The 16,054-nt window shown below is 42.6% G+C and overlaps 1 protein-coding gene across 3 annotated transcripts in view; it reads right to left on the bottom strand.

Moving 5' to 3' along the window:
* Positions 1–16,054, bottom strand: part of jbug (filamin-type immunoglobulin domains fbug) — a 224,453-nt gene that overhangs the window by 59,331 nt on the left and 149,068 nt on the right. For all 3 annotated transcript variants that reach the window (XM_065447642.1, XM_065447652.1, XM_065447646.1), the window contains 9 exons: positions 13,263–13,453; positions 8,406–8,564; positions 6,888–7,016; positions 5,621–5,750; positions 4,468–4,556; positions 3,729–3,951; positions 2,724–3,292; positions 1,654–1,930; positions 413–634 (listed from right to left, as the gene is read on the bottom strand). In XM_065447642.1, coding sequence (XP_065303714.1) covers positions 413–634; positions 1,654–1,930; positions 2,724–3,292; positions 3,729–3,951; positions 4,468–4,556; positions 5,621–5,750; positions 6,888–7,016; positions 8,406–8,564; positions 13,263–13,453 — 1,989 coding nt within the window. The remainder of the gene's footprint in view (positions 1–412; positions 635–1,653; positions 1,931–2,723; positions 3,293–3,728; positions 3,952–4,467; positions 4,557–5,620; positions 5,751–6,887; positions 7,017–8,405; positions 8,565–13,262; positions 13,454–16,054) is intronic.

Genomic DNA, 16,054 nt, shown 5'->3' with positions numbered 1-16,054 from the left:
ACTGATGCAACAAAAACAATTTTCCACTTTAGCTGTGTACTTTCATTACTGCCACTTTTGCTTGAGAGCGTGGCAGGTGTGAACACACATGTGGATAACAGCATAAAATTATAATCAATGAAAGAAAAGCAACAGTAAACAAGTGAACATTATAAACAAGTTTACTGCATATATAGTCAGAAAACTCAATGTACAGTCAGACAAACAAAAATTGATGCACGGAAAGAAACCTGAAAGCTTGCAAAATGCCACGATGAAAATGGCACACACTGTGCAGTGAACTGGTCATAAGTAAATTAAGGTAAAGACACTGGCTATCAAATTATCAAGCAATGTACTGTGTAACAAAAGGATGTCAGATAAATATTCAAAATATTCATAGAGTCATAAGTAATGCTACAAGAGCACTTACTCTCAAACTCCACGGGTTGTCCGACAACCCCGTTAGGAACGTCTCCCACTTTGATCTTGGTGGCATCAAAGGCGTGGCTGCGAAACGGGCTGCCTGGCAGTGGTCGTCCCTGGAGCTTCACTTCAATGACGTGCTCACCAACTTCAGACGTGATGAATTCAACATCTATTTCTCCCGGTTGAGACACATCCATGTGCACAGGAAACTCGCGTCCAGTGGGCGCTAATCGAACAAAACAAGGACAGCAGCACCCAGTCAGCAACAGGAAGAAGACTTAAGACACCACTTAATATTAACAGATGTCCACAATGGTGCACTTACTGTGCGGTAACATTTTCTTCATGCTACTTTTCACAAGCAATTTTTTGAAGCAAGACATCATGAATTTCTACATTGCTGAAGCTGCTTGCAATACAGCTAAAAGCACACAACCAAAAGTAAATATACAATATAGTGTATCCATTCATTAGGCAATTTTTGCTATTGCACGGTTGTATAACGACATTAGCACACACCCTGAAAGACATCCATGACATTACATAATAACAGTAGAAGTTATACCATAATGTCCGCAGTTCCTCTTTATTTTATCTGTAGTGCATATATATAAGAAGTGACAATGTTTACAGCTGGCATGGAAACTGGCAGGCCCCCAGTTGCTCATTACATGTATCTGTAAAAGGCAGTTACTATTTCACGAGGTTTGGCAAGTGGCAATAGAAATGGCGGTAAACCTGGCCATGAACTTATATAAATGTACACATAAAGTACCTAACCAATCCCACAAACTGCAGCAAGAAAAGCGTCTCTATATGCATTGATAAAGAAGCAAGTCCTTTTTGTAAGTATTAAAATACTGGCTGTAAGTGCAGGCAGTTTTACATGCACCTAGTCAATAACAGTCATAATACATGAATTGAAAGACAGAGCTCATGGGCCTAGACAGAAGGTTTAGCTTGTCTATAAAGCTGAACATTTACGCATCCATTTACTGAGTAGCTATCAGCTTCATATGAGTAGCTAACACTGTGAATAAATTTTAACATATATGTTTTCAGGCTGGAGTACTGGTTCTAAAACGTCTTTAGAGTTCTAAACATTATTTTAGAAGCTAGGAGATCTGCCTGGACCAGTGTCTACACAGCTACTTATCAATGTGGTAAGGCGAGAGAGGACTTAAGGAAAGGAAGAAGGTGACAATAAAGATTAGCTCATTCAACTAAACTATGAAATCCACCTACCAGCGATTGTCACCTGAAAGTCATCTCGATCAAAGTCGGGAGCACTGATGTGGAATGTTGCAGGTTGCTTGACAGGTACAAGCTTGAGAGCCTCGCCCAATATTTTCACTTGTGCAATGTCACCACCTCCCCTGGGAGCAACTGGGGGAGGCCCCACCTGCTTTGTACCTGCCACTGTCTTAGTTTCAATGCTAGTTTCGCTTGCCCGAGTTCGCTGATGCTCCACATGATGATGCATCTCTTGGCGACTGTCCACACGATGCTCTTCTTTTGTTATCTGCACGCATGATTGTCATAAGACATCAGACACAGTGAAGGAAAAGGATGTGAAGCCAGCGAGGAACAAAACAAAGCTCCTGCAAACTCCTCAACATACAGCTGACTTCTGTTCAAGTTATCAGTGAGCTCAATGTACTTTTGAATGTATGCTAAGTGTTCAAAAGTACCAAAAGGCCACCTACGTCCTACAAACATTCTTCCTAACTTTAACATTGCATGATTCAATGCAATTTTTCATATTCTGATAGGGTCAAATTAACAGAAACCAGATCCCAATATATTACAACACTGGAACTTGCAAAATAACAATGCATAGGCAAGAGCCCAAATGCAAAAAGGTTGTGTATTCGTATTTAAAACAATGGCTTAGATATGAAGCTAGAAGCTGCAAGAAACAAGCCATTAACGGTATCCCAAAAAATTATGGCTATTCAAGAAACCATCTCATATGGTGCACCAGAGCTGTCAAATAGCATGTTGAATTTCATTTCACATTCTTAGCAGTTATGCTTATAACCCCGTACTCTTGAACAATAACTAAGAGATGCTGTTGTGACACAGAGTTGGACAGATCCATATCCATGCTTGTTGTAGTTGTGCTTTTATGTTCTAAAGTGACCTGGAATTTGCTTCTTTATATTAGTTTCACAATATGGTAAGATCTTCAGCTATAAGCTGGAGATCTTACACTGTAGAGCAGCTCAACATTTGTTATAATAATTAGGAGGATTTAAATGACAGCTCTGAGAGCTGTCGGTCGCACTTAGGTGCATAAAAGCTCCATGCCATACCTGTCGCTGAGCCACCACTGGCGGAGTCATCTGCCTCATCTCTGGACTCTTGCGCCGTTCCAAGGTTGCGGAATTCCTCGAGCTTGAAAACTGCTCTTCCCTGTTCCCATTCCTCTCCTCGGACAGTGCTCGGCTCTGGTTTCGAATTGACGGTGATGGGACGGCTGGCGCAGGCTTTCTTGGCGTGGGAGGTGGTGGCACCTTGCTTGTGTGCCGCGACGAGGGCCGTTCAGGCGTGGCACCTCGAGGCGGCGTCGAAACCGTTCTGCTGGCGGAACTTTCCATGTTTGTTCTTGTTGCATGGGTGACGCTTGTCTCTTGTCGTGTAGATGTTGTCGTCTCGATGCGAGACTGGAGGAACTCGAGAGCATTGCGTGACACGCGACCATCAGGGTCTGTCTTTGTTGGGGATGTGACTCGAGATGATGCCAGGGAGGAAGGGAAGAACGATGATGCAGAGCTGGAGACACGATCCCCACTAGGTGTTAGCGTGCGTGTGAAGAAGGCATCGCTGAGCGAACTCGGAGACTCTGGCTCGTCAGCAGTGGAGACAATAGTGAATGGAGAGCCTGTGAGAAGACAGGATTAACAAGTCAAGCCACAGTTTACAGAACTTGCTGAAGTTTAAGGCAATTACTATTACAGTGCATTGTGATATCACATCTGTCCTGGGCACAAGGAAAACGTACAAAGCAGCTCACTTACATTAGTAAGCTGTCGCAATAATGTGTGCCCCCAGACTCATGTCACAAAATAATTTGCACACATCCGACTGTCACGGGCTAAGCTCAGATGCACAGACCATGCAAACTAGAACTTAGCAGCAAGTGGAAAGCTAACCCAACAACATAATGTGTGCGAAATTAGTTACTGACATACAAGGAGCTATTTTCTTCAATTTTCTTTTATCTTTTCTGAGCAACGAAGGTGTTTCTGGCTATTGCACTGCACTACTTGCCACCAAGAAGTTAGGAATGCCAATGCACTGTGTTTCAGGAGGCTTACCATGTACATCGACGTTGTTGAATGTGGCAAAGATCTTGTAGTGACCTTCTCTTGAAGGTAAGAATGAGACTACGTAGATGCCATCGCCTCTCTCATCTGTGCTGACTGGAACATTGTGACCATCAATTTGTACCTCCAGCTGAACCTTGCCCCAGCCGGCACGACTGGCATCACACTCAAAGATCACTTCCTTTCCCATTTGCACAGCGCTGGGGCCATTCATCTGTGAACAGCATGAGAAACAGTGTCTTCGACATAGAACAGTGAGTGGAACGTGATTTTGTCAATAACGCAACCTAAATTAGATAGTCATTTAGGCATGACAAAAACGCAATAAAGCAATGGCATCAAGATGTGGTTGAAAAAGGACAGTGAAATATCTCCTTTATCAGTATAACTGAGTTATCTTGCAATATAAAACCACGGCTAACCATAGCAACTAGCAATATTAAAGCCTATGCCCTTCAATGCTAAATATATGGCTACAAAAATGAAGGTGCTTGTCATCATCCCGAAACAACCTACAGTCACTAATGCTTATAGTCAACTTAATAACACACAAACAGTAGCCTCAAGCAAAGTATGACAGAACCTAAGGAACTCCGCTCGTTTCATATGCATTTAAGCATGCTCATCAGTGGTACCACATTTAACTATGAAGAGTGGTTCACCTTCAATGGTGCCAGTACACATGCAAAGTAAGCATTCATTAAGCTTCACTGCTGTACAAAATACTCACTGTGACTTGTGTTGGGTCATAAACATAACATGTGAAGGGGCTGCCTTGGATGTGCTCACCAGAATAAGTAACATCGATTTTCCATTCACCTGGAAGATAGGTAGGTAAGACAAGACAAGCATAAAACAGTTTATACAGTCAAGGCACCTAAAAAACTAAAAGACTGCTCAAGTTATGCTGAGCAATATGCCAAGAAATGCGTATATCTGCAGAAAAAAACTAAAGAACAGAATTTTAAGTTACGATTGACATGGCATGAAATTTCGAAATGAGACATTAAAATGGCAGAGATCAATGGTAAGAAATAAAGAACCATAGCAGTTCAGTCTTCCTTCTTTTCTTTGCATAAATGCAGGACATGCATTACTGAGCTTGCATGGGCTCAATTATAGCAACAGGAAGCCCATGTTCCTGCAGCAATAATTAATTGAACACTTTGTATATTTAGTGTGCTTGCACTGGATTTAGATTTCAATAATTTTACCATTTGCAATTACCGATTTAACAAACCATTTCTCGTGCTTTCTGTAACACTGAGCAGGTAACCTTTCACAACTTGCACAAGTATGCGCACCAGTTAGCTGTCTTCAACCAGTAGCTACAGCCCTATGTATCACAGCTTACTATGTCCTGGCTAGTTTTGTGTAGCATATTAAACTCTCGAAAACCTTTCAAAGGACAGTGGTACTAGTTTCAACTAATTGTATTGTCATCTACAGGTGCTCTTGTGTACCCAATGTCTACAGCTCTTACTGTTATGAAACTGTTGTAGTTTATGTCGCAAACTTTGTACAGCCATGCTGTTGGAGCTTATAATTTACCAAACATTGAAGCTACAAAAGATGTTTCACATGTCTTTCCAGTTAATTATTAACAATTATTTCATTATGACCCTGGTGTGAAATGCACAACTTTCTTGCGATGTTGTCCTGTTTCTTTCAGCTAGGGATAGCGCAAGGACTTGGGCATATGTTTTGACATTTGTTTAAGAATTTCTCAAGAAGTCTGCAGCGATATTGATATTTCACTGAGTTTTAACAATGCTCTGTAATGATGCCTAGCACAGCAAGTCCTCATAAATGTCACAGGCAAATCAGCGCAAGCTGCAAGAAAAAGCAAAACAAGACACCAGTGCGACTGCATTCGAACTCACCAATTTCGTTTGGCATAAATGTGGATGTGAAGACACCGTCAGTTTCCTTGACAGTGCATTCCATGGTCTTGCCACTAGGTGCAACGGCCTCCACATGGATGTTGCCTGTCCCAGCCCCATTGGAGCTGATCTGCTTGGTGAGAAAAACCACAGAAACCAATCATTAAGGAGCTCATTACACTTGTAGGCTTTGAACATAGCATTGAAAGGTGCTCTACAGCAGGTACTCAAATGCACTAAGAAACATATTTTTCCGTATTCTTGGCATTTGGCATTTGGCATTTTCGGGAACTTGAAATAACCTTTTCTACATGATCTAGGCCTCTAGATTGAAAGTAGTGTAGAATAATGTTTCTGCACAGGAAAGCTGAAATAAGATGGCTCTGCTGTATTTGAATGAACAGAATGCCTAGCAACATTGTTTTCCTCCTCACTTGCAATGAAAAGAAAATTACGCCTACTCCTGGGTGTTGGTTTACAAATTTCAAGATCTCATGAAAGTCAATGCACTTAATATCCTGATTCAGTTAATAATTATGCACATTGCACGTATATGAGCAAGGGACCTGTGGAAATGTAAGTCTAGCCACAATCAAGGCCTCTCCATGAAATACGTATTAATCAACATCAGCAAGGCATAATACAGAACAACCACATTCAAGGAATGACCACGATCTCAGACATAGCAATTAAGGCTCAAGAGTGTTGATTGAGAAGGTTGTTACTCGTGGACAACCTTCCGTGGCATCAAAGGGAAAGCTACAGCGGCAGAGCTATCACACATGTGTTACCGTGCCAAGTAGTTCAGCAGCATTTAGCAGTTCTTTTGGTTTCTCAGAACATATGCTGAATTGACAGAGCTTCCACGTGTGACGATTTTGCATTTGCACAGAAGTGAAAAGGAAAAACTGCAAAATAAGTCAAATTCAACACTCAGTGTCTGATTTAGCTAACGTAAATAAGGTGTTTATATTTTATTTTCCCCAGCTTAAACTAGTGCGAACGGAAGTGTGGGACTTTCTTCAGAAGAACTCTCGTTTGCGCACAATTTGTCCTCATAGATTTTCCTTGATACCACAGAAAGTTCTCCATGAGTATATTAAGAGATGAGAGCTGCGTTTTGGTAACAATAACCACGATTCATTTTGGCAGTAGAATACATTCATCAAAAGAAGTCCGCATATGAACTTAACACTGATCAGAGCAAAGAAATAATAAACAGTTAGGTAAGTTAAGTTAGATTATGTTCAGGAGCATGAACACTCACAAGCACTTCAACCAGAGATCCAAGGGCACAGGGGTCGATACCAGAAAAGAGAATGCGTGAGATATCTGGATGAACACGGACGTGCATGGGGCAACCGGTCACCAATTCTCCTTCGCAGTACACACTCAGCTGTTGATTGGTCAAAGAAACAATAGAAGGAAAACAAATGCCAAATTTTAGATCAAATTGTCCTTATTAATCGTGGAGCACTTTTTAAAACCGACAAGCACGACTGTCAAAATCAGAGACACAAATTGCACAAAGATGACCATGATCTTCATCGTCATAAGCCTCTACATTTCAGAAACTACCCCCATAAAATAAATTTTCAGTGATAGCTTTTCTATGTTAAATTTAAAGTAAGCTTATCATTGCCACTAAATTCTAAAACAAATTAAATCACACATCATTAAATGCTCATGGATTTAACAGAGTGACATTGTAAAATACTGCTTGCATGGACAGCCTCAAAGCAAAGTGCAACCTTGTTTCAGAGGAAGCTTTAGCTTCGGGCCAACTCCAATTTCTCTATTCAAGTAGTATTTGTGAAATGCAGAAACAAACATGTATCATTAGACAAACACTTAACCAATTTGAATAAAATTTGTTGCATTTAAGAGAAAAAGCTGAATTGAACTGATTGGTGGAAACATAATATTGATCGATCACTGCATAGATTTTACACTAATTTCTGAAAATTAGTAAGTTTGAAAAGAAACTGAAGCACCAAGTTTACAAATCCGTAACTTTGCACCACAAACAGATACTTCTATCACAGTTCTGTAAACTACATCTTTTAGAAAATCTGAAGTATACAAATGATGTATACAAGTTTAAAGCTTATGTAAAATTCTTACAATGTCTATGAGGATCTTACAAAACTCCTGCTCATAAACTAGTAACTCATGGTAGTATATTTCAGAGCATTGTATAACACATCAGTTCTGCCTGCTTCAGATGTCTCAACACGTGCAACTTATAGAATTGGGACATTTTTCATTTCAGGGTTACAGAGTTGTAATCTTGCTGCTTGTCTCTTCCACTTTGTGATTCTCCAAGTGTATTTAATTAATGACCTAAGTAAAAGAAAATCTGCTTCCGATAGTTTAAATGCAACAAACGTCATTAAATATCCCATACATGAAAACTTACTTAAAAAGTGTGGCCCCTTCTTGTTCGCTCAGGCAAAAGAACAAATGCCAGAATTACAAGCTTAGTGCAGTGGATGCTAAGCAAGCCGATTTCTCCGTTCCCATGTATTCAGATGGGAGATTCTGGGGTAAAGGTTCCTGTTAATCACCACTGGTCACCCAGCTTTAGTAACAGTCGTAACCTTTTACCATACTTCAAAAAATGTTTATTAGTTTGTAAATCCTCAGAAACTGCAAAACAACATCCTATCCCGATTAGGTCATCAGCTGCGTCAGTTTCACCTGCTTGCTTTTCACATTCTTTCACTTGAAGCTAAAATGCAAGCTGGAAGTTTGAAGAAACGCAATCTAAAACCATGATGCTCACCGCATGCATTCCTATTTCAGCAGGAACGAATGTGCCTGAACCCCCACTCTGGTTCAGTTGCAGCTTGCACTCGACTGGAGTGAGCGATGGGCCCCGAACTTCAGCTCGAACTTGCCGGAGGTCCACTTTGCCTTCCTTTATGTGCACCTTGAAGTGAGCCTGCAGGAGCAGATGCCACGTGAATGCAGGCCAATCATCATCATCATCATCATCATCATCATCAGCAGCAGCAGCAGCAGCAGCAGCAGCAGCAGCAGCAGCAGCAGCCTGGTTACGCCCACTGCAGGGCAAAGGCCTCTCCCATATTTCTCCAACAACCCCGGTCATGTACTAATTGTGGCCATGCCGTCCCTGCAAACTTCTTAATCTCATCCACCCACCTAACTTTCTGCCGCCCCCTGCTACGCTTCCCTTCCCTTGGAATCCAGTCCGTAACCCTTAATGACCATCGGTTATCTTCCCTCCTCATTACATGTCCTGCCCATGCCCATTTCTTTTTCTTGATTTCAACTAAGATGTCATTAACTCGCGTTTGTTCCCTCACCCAATCTGCTCTTTTCTTATCCCTTAACGTTACACCTATCATTCTTCTTTCCATAGCTCGTTGCGTCGTCCTCAATTTGAGTAGAACCCTTTTCGTAAGCCTCCACGTTTCTGCCCCGTAGGTGAGTACTGGTAAGACACAGCTATTATATACTTTTCTCTTGAGGGATAATGGCAACCTGCTGTTCATGATCTGAGAATGCCTGCCAAACGCACCCCAGCCCATTCTTATTCTTCTGATTATTTCCGTCTCATGATCCGGATCCGCCATCACTACCTGCCCTAAGTAGATGTATTCCCTTACCACTTCCAGTGCCTCGCTACCTATTGTAAATTGCTGTTCTCTTCCGAGACTGTTAAACATTACTTTAGTTTTCTGCAGATTAATTTTTAGACCCACTCTTCTGCTTTGCCTCTCCAGGTCATTCAGCATGCATTGCAATTGGTCCCCTGAGTTACTAAGCAAGGCAATATCATCAGCGAATCGCAAGTTACTAAGGTATTCTCCATCAACTTTTATCCCCAATTCTTCCCAATCCAGGTCTCTGAATACCTCCTGTAAACATGCTGTGAATAGCATTGGAGAGATTGTATCGCCCTGTCTGATGCCTTTCTTTATTGGGATTTTGTTGCTTTCTTTGTGGAGGACTACGGTGGCTGTGGAGCCGCTATAGATATCTTCCAGTATTTTTACATACGGCTCATCTACACCCTGGTTCCGTAATGCCTCCATGACTGCTGAGGTTTCGACAGAATCAAATGCTTTCTCGTAATCAATGAAAGCTATATAGGCCAATCACTAATATGTAAATTTGACGTTAGGAGACTACTGTCATGACTGGTTCGACCTTTCACCTTTTTTGCTCTAAATGAAGGTCCCTCGACCTCGAACCCCTAGAAAATATACTTGGAAGCCTCAAATGCGGCCTAATAAATCAACGAGTAGCAACATAGCAGATGACCAAGCAAGCCAGAACAAGTGCCAAAGTGTTGTAATGTCCTGTTTCCAAGGGACCACCTTTTGCACTGCGACTTCGTGACACATACAACACATACATACACCTGACAGGAAACAAAACGGAAACTAGTTCATAGAAAAGTAGTAATATGTAGTAAATTATTTAAGGCATCCTTAGGCTTGCTGGTATCTTTCCCGAGTCTCAAGGTTGAGTATTTTCATTTAAGCCAAGAAATTCAAGTTTAATATGTCACGTCAGTAAGACATGCTATAGTGCAATTAAAATTAAATCCTGGGGTTTTACGTGCCAAAACCACCATTTGTTTATGAGGCACGCTGCAGTGAGTTACTCAGGATGAATTTGGCCACCCGGGGTTTTTTAACAAGCACCCAATGCACGGTACATGGGCATTTTTGCATTCCCATCAAAATAACGCCACCGTTGCCGGAAATCGATCCCTCGGGCATAGTAGTGGAACGCCATGGCCACTACACCACCACAGTGGGTGTGCTACATGGCAGTAGTAAGCAAGGCAAAAGAAACACACATACTACGCTTTGAGAATGCTCTCAACATTACTTGAGTACTACACTACACTGTACATTATTTCAGTACTACACTGAAATTGGAGCCCAAACTTTCCTTTTTCAATTCTTATCGCATAAACTGTAGTAGTGATGATGTAATATAAGATGCCACAAGACAGCGAAGATATTTTACAGATCTGAGCTTTTCTTCTGACTAAAATGCACATGCAAGTTGTTAGCTGAATTATTAAATTCTATCTTTACATGTAATACAAGTATTTTTCTGATGAGGTACAGTTAATTTAGCCTCAGCCAGTTAATGCTAAAACTGGAACTGTCCAGGGAATTCACCCAGGAAATTGAAGGTAGCTTAAAATGATGTCTCTGGATTTTCGCTCATCTTCTGGCATAACAAATCTCCGTTCGATAATCGGTTCAAAGACAGGTGCCAAAGAGCACATCCCACATGACCTACAAAATCACAGCACGTTTTCAGGCACACTCCCAACCTTGTAGCCACAACAGATGCACGCCTAAAAACGTGCTCCCCAATTAGGAATGTTAACAAATGATCACTGATTTCAATTTCTTATGTGTCTCAATTGCAATACTGAATTGAAAGAAGAGGCTGCTATTTTGAATATCTAGTAAATCTGCTAAGCAAATGAAGAAGACTGCAAATATTATATGCATGAAAAAAAAGTGCACTTGAATAAATGCCAGTTGCAAGAGAGTTAATATGTATAATCTTTTAAGTAACATTCTTTGTGTTAACAATTTACACCAGCAAGAGGAAGCTGTTCACCATTTTTGTAGAATGATTCAACATGTAAATATTAATGTTTGTCAGACGGTGTAACATATAGCGCATATATAATTTTTTGAATAACATCAACGCCTGATAAACCTGCAAGCAACATGACAAAAAAGTTGTTGTAGTTGCCTGCCTTGCATCCTGTGCACAGAGTACCACAGAGCACAGCATGCATTCGTTTGTTCGTTAATTAATTAACTAATTAATCAATCAATTAATTAATTAATTCATCCATTCATTTATTCATTAACTGCACTTGCGTAAAATATTTTTTTGCTGGCATGACCATAAGAAAGATAAAGTTTCACAAAGCGCTAGTTGTGAGGTCATAAAGGCATAACCACACAGTTTATTTAAGTATAGAATCGCATCCCTCAGTGCTGTGCATGACAAGTTGTCAACCATGTTATCCTTACTTTACATGCAACCATAAACTAATAAAGCCACAGTGCTCAGGACGTCACTGCGCACCTTATGGCAATGCCAGCCTACATGATGCTGCAAAATGTGATATTCCATATTAGAGCATGAAAATAAAACTTCTTGTGGTTTACAGTTTAGTATATGGGGTGATCATTTTTAAGCCTTGAGGTACTTTGAAAAACCACCTGTTGCAGACAACATAACTCTAGTCCTGGAGCTGGATTACTTTGAGAGGCAGACATTAGTTGCACGAGAAATCTAAAAACATATATCAAGTAATTAACAAAAATAATTAATTAACTTCTTAATCAGTTACTTTATGGGACATTTTGGAATTTATTATTTGCAGTTGGCGAGTTTGTGAGGAGTATCCATTTGGAATGAAATCCCAGAATGACACCGGTTTGGAGACACGCCATTTAAATCTCCGCAAAATGCACTGTTCCACTTTTTTAACAAAATGCTCTTTTATGCAATGACGCACAAAAGTAGATGGAACGCCCATGTATTTTGTCTCACACTTTGGGAAACACTTTGGGAAAACTGGTGCCATACTGGAGATTAATCTTAAATGGATATGACTTGCAAAGGTCGTGCCTGCTGTTTGTAACCTTAGGACCTGCTTTTGCATATTTACCTGTATTGTATGCTCTTATTTTACTACGAATAAAGATTGATTGATTGATTGATTGATTGATTGATTGATTGATTGAAATTCACTGGCTACAATTCATAAACTCAATATGTGCCATAAAGTAATTGATTGAGTAGTTAGTTAATTAGTTGAATACGTGTTTCCACAAGAACTATGCTATCTGCCACAGGCGATTTTTAAAAATTCCATAAAACTTAAAGGAACCCTGAACCACTTTTTATCGAAGTGGAGAAATGCATGTGAAGTGAAAAGGGCTTTTCAGCAATACTTTGCCACAAAAGGTACTTCAATGTGTGCAGCAGAAGTGGAGTTATTGGCAATCAAAGACGGCCTGCGCTGTGCTGCTGTTCCTTCTTCAATGCCTTGCACTGAAAAGGCTACAGCACAGTGGGGCATGTTCGCAATGCTCCGCCTTTTAAATGTCATCGTGGTGTGCAGGTCAAATTTCATTTTGGATGTTAACGCAGACACCACGACTTCTGCCTTTGGTGCCTACGACACGCTAAACATAAGCCAACATGGTTTTCCTCAGTGGGCTGCAGTGCGCTTAGCCAGTGGACTTGTGGCGGCCCCCTGCAGTGGCCATGGTATCTACGCCATGTAGCCTACTGCAGCTTGACGTCAGCTATCAGCAAATAGCAGCCATCTGACGAAATAAAGCGTCCCATGACAAAATAAAGCATCCAGAAGAGAGTGAGGACAGGGCGTTCTGTTGAAAAGAGAGCGTTTGAGCGAAAGGTGATTTTGCGATCCGCTTGCGAGCTCCACCCACCGCGTACGACAGCAAAACTTGGCTGAGATGTTCACAGCAGCGTATGCTACCCGCAGACTATGTTATTTCACCAAGCCCAAGGTGGTTCAGGGCCCCTCTAAGAATGATCACCCTGCATAAATGAATACACAAATAACAAGTTTTGGAATGTCTGCGGTACTGACTGGCTTGTTGACGTGAACATTGTTAAGGTCGGTGCCCGTGACGGTGAGCTTATCTCGTGGCCTTCTTTTTGGTGGGATGCCTTGGAACCTGGCCACGTATGCCATGACACCTAGTGGTTGTACTTCAGGATCTGCCAACTCCTTGGCTGTCAGTAAGGGATCCACACCTAGGTACTTGCCGCCATTGATACCTGCGTGTAAGGAATGTGTTCAGTCATACTGGACAGAAAAGGCCGAACTCAGCGGCAGAAAAAGTCACAGCACAGTACACGAAATCTGGTATAAACTTTGGTAAGCTGAATTTTCTGGTAAGCTATACTGTTCAGGTACTTTTGTTTAGGTTCCCATGGATTTAGTGCCCCTTTAACACAATCTTCTCACAAGATAAATAGGTTACGAATGTCACTTCACGTTCACCTTGAAAGAAGCCGGCTGTATTTTAAACTTCCTTTATGTTACCACAGCCTGGGTTTACATTGATGAATTGAACCAACAATGCACAACAAAATTTCATGGTGCTACGTTACATGAAGCATCTAGCATATATAATCAAAAATATATAATGTAAACTTCAAGTTATGTTTTGTGGGGATGCGCGACTCTCGCACGTCCCCTGATATCTTGTTTTCCCGCATAGCCCCCACCTCTGTGCGGCGCCTCCGTGCGGCGTCGCCGCGTGGGCCGCCACGGTCGGAGTGGTACAAGCGCGGTGCGAAAGATGGCACGAGTGTCGCGCCGCTGCGGGGTTACTTGGGTGCGGGTGTAAGACGAGGCGCTCTCTCTTGGGTTCGAAACAGCAAGCAGCACGGACGTGCCGTGCCGCGCGTGCAGTGACCCATGCTTCTGCGAGACCGTCTCGCGTGGCCGCCTTGGAATGCACCACCGTTTGCGTGACAGTACGCGCGAACGACCAGGCGTTGGGATCCAGCATGGGGCGAACCTATTCGCTCGCGAGGTTGCGGTGAGTCGGACTTCTAGATTTGTCGCGCGCCCATCGGCATGTTTTGTGGATAGCAACTCGGCTAGCAGGCATTGATCTATGAAAGGTGCAATAAATGCCCTTGTGATTGTTTGCACTACTGTGTTGTCGTTCCTTTGTCCCAAGAGCACGGAGGAGAACCCCACAGTTTTTAGCACTAAGTGGCCCCCATGGAAGCCTTTTTATTTATGTATTTATTATAAACCTTCCAAGAATGCTTGGGCATCACCATCTGTATGTGCCAGCCCATTGAAAGCACGCTATTGAAAGCACTAGCAGGATGGCAACACAGGCTCTTGTCACAAAATTGCAAGTCTAATGAGTACATTTATTTAGTCTGCAACATAAGTAAAGTGTACTCTCGTTAACTTGAACCAAGAAACCTCAAAATATCGCTCAAGTTGAAATTTTATTTTATGGACACTCCAGGTGAATAGCCATTGGCGGCAGCAGCGGCGCCATGATGTTCTGCATAAAATCCAAGTACGATACTATTGTGACTGCACTTCGTATGCTTTAATGTGAGGGAAAGTTTGCGAGGGTGAGCCAAGTATTGTGGCTTGATGCAGCGGCGTCTTTTTGCGAGCGCAAGGAAGGAAGGCGGTGAGGATGCATGCCATCTTCTCACGCATGCAATGGGGTTAATGGGGAAATCTGTGCGCGCTAGAAGGGGGGAAGGGGGCAGGTTAGTGTGCATCTCTGGCTGCAGTGGCTTTTCTGACTATGGCTGCGGTGGCTGGACACGGCAGCATGCACATTCTGTCTTGAAGGTAATTTGCGATGGCCTCAAAGGCAAGGCAGCCCGAGAGAGGTGATGGCTTAGCTTGTGCTATGTTCGCATGGAAGCGAGAGGCAACACGAAGAGGAATTAACTCACCGCTGCTACCGCTTTTCGTCACGCGAGTGTCAGCGAGTTTCCACGGTCATCCAATAAGATGTGTTTGTGCTTGTCTGCGCAGGTGTGACAACGTGCTTATTAATTTAGTTAGTAAGCAAATATTTACTGCAGTTCATGCAGCTGATAAAACGAGTAACCTTACTTCGTATAGCTGTCTAATAATTTGCTACCACATTCAATGCTTCACCTATCGGGCGCAACTGTGACTTTATTTTTTGGGGTGAGGCATCAACACATGCGTTCTTCAACACTTATCTAAAAAAATTCGCTGACAATTATGATGCTCCCTATTGCGAAATTTGAGCGCAGATGTTTAGGTGTCTTGAAATTGTAATATAATGAGGCAAAGAACTTGAATCTGAATGATAGGGTGCTCTCGGTGGTGGCGCTGAGCCTCTGCTCGTGCAGCTTGTTTAGCAGCAGCAGCAGACGAAGTACTTCCAGCCATTGCGTCGCTCATTGTTCAAAGAGGAAGAAAGAGCCTGGTTGCGTGTCGCTCACACCGCGTGCATTCTCTAGCAGAGGCGGCGCAGGCGAAGTAGCGCATGCACAGTGGGTCGCCGCCGTAGAGCGTGTCTCGTGCGGCACTCCCCTTTCCTCCCCACTCTTTCGCTGTAATCTCCTCCTCCGTTTTCCTCCTCACGCTCTCTTCGCTACCGCTGTCTTTCATTTCCTGCTGCGCTCTGCATTTGCTCGGTTATGAGGGGCGCTGAGGCACGCCGACGCTCAACACAGGAACGAGCGCCTAAAAGTTTTTGCGCCGGGCTGCGGATACCTCTCTCCCCCCTCTTCTTTCTAACACCGTTTGCGCACACTTGCTCGGCTGCTCACTGCCACTTTCTTGCACCCTCACGCAGTGTCAGTGGGCTGGGAGTCGAAGTATTTCTTTCCCTCTCAATTAGGGTGCATCAATGC

Source organism: Dermacentor albipictus, chromosome 1 (genome assembly GCF_038994185.2).
Source record: "Dermacentor albipictus isolate Rhodes 1998 colony chromosome 1, USDA_Dalb.pri_finalv2, whole genome shotgun sequence".
Lineage (NCBI taxonomy): Eukaryota > Metazoa > Arthropoda > Arachnida > Ixodida > Ixodidae > Dermacentor > Dermacentor albipictus.
Note: the sequence above shows the minus strand (reverse complement) of the source record. Positions and strands in the feature narration are given on the sequence as shown.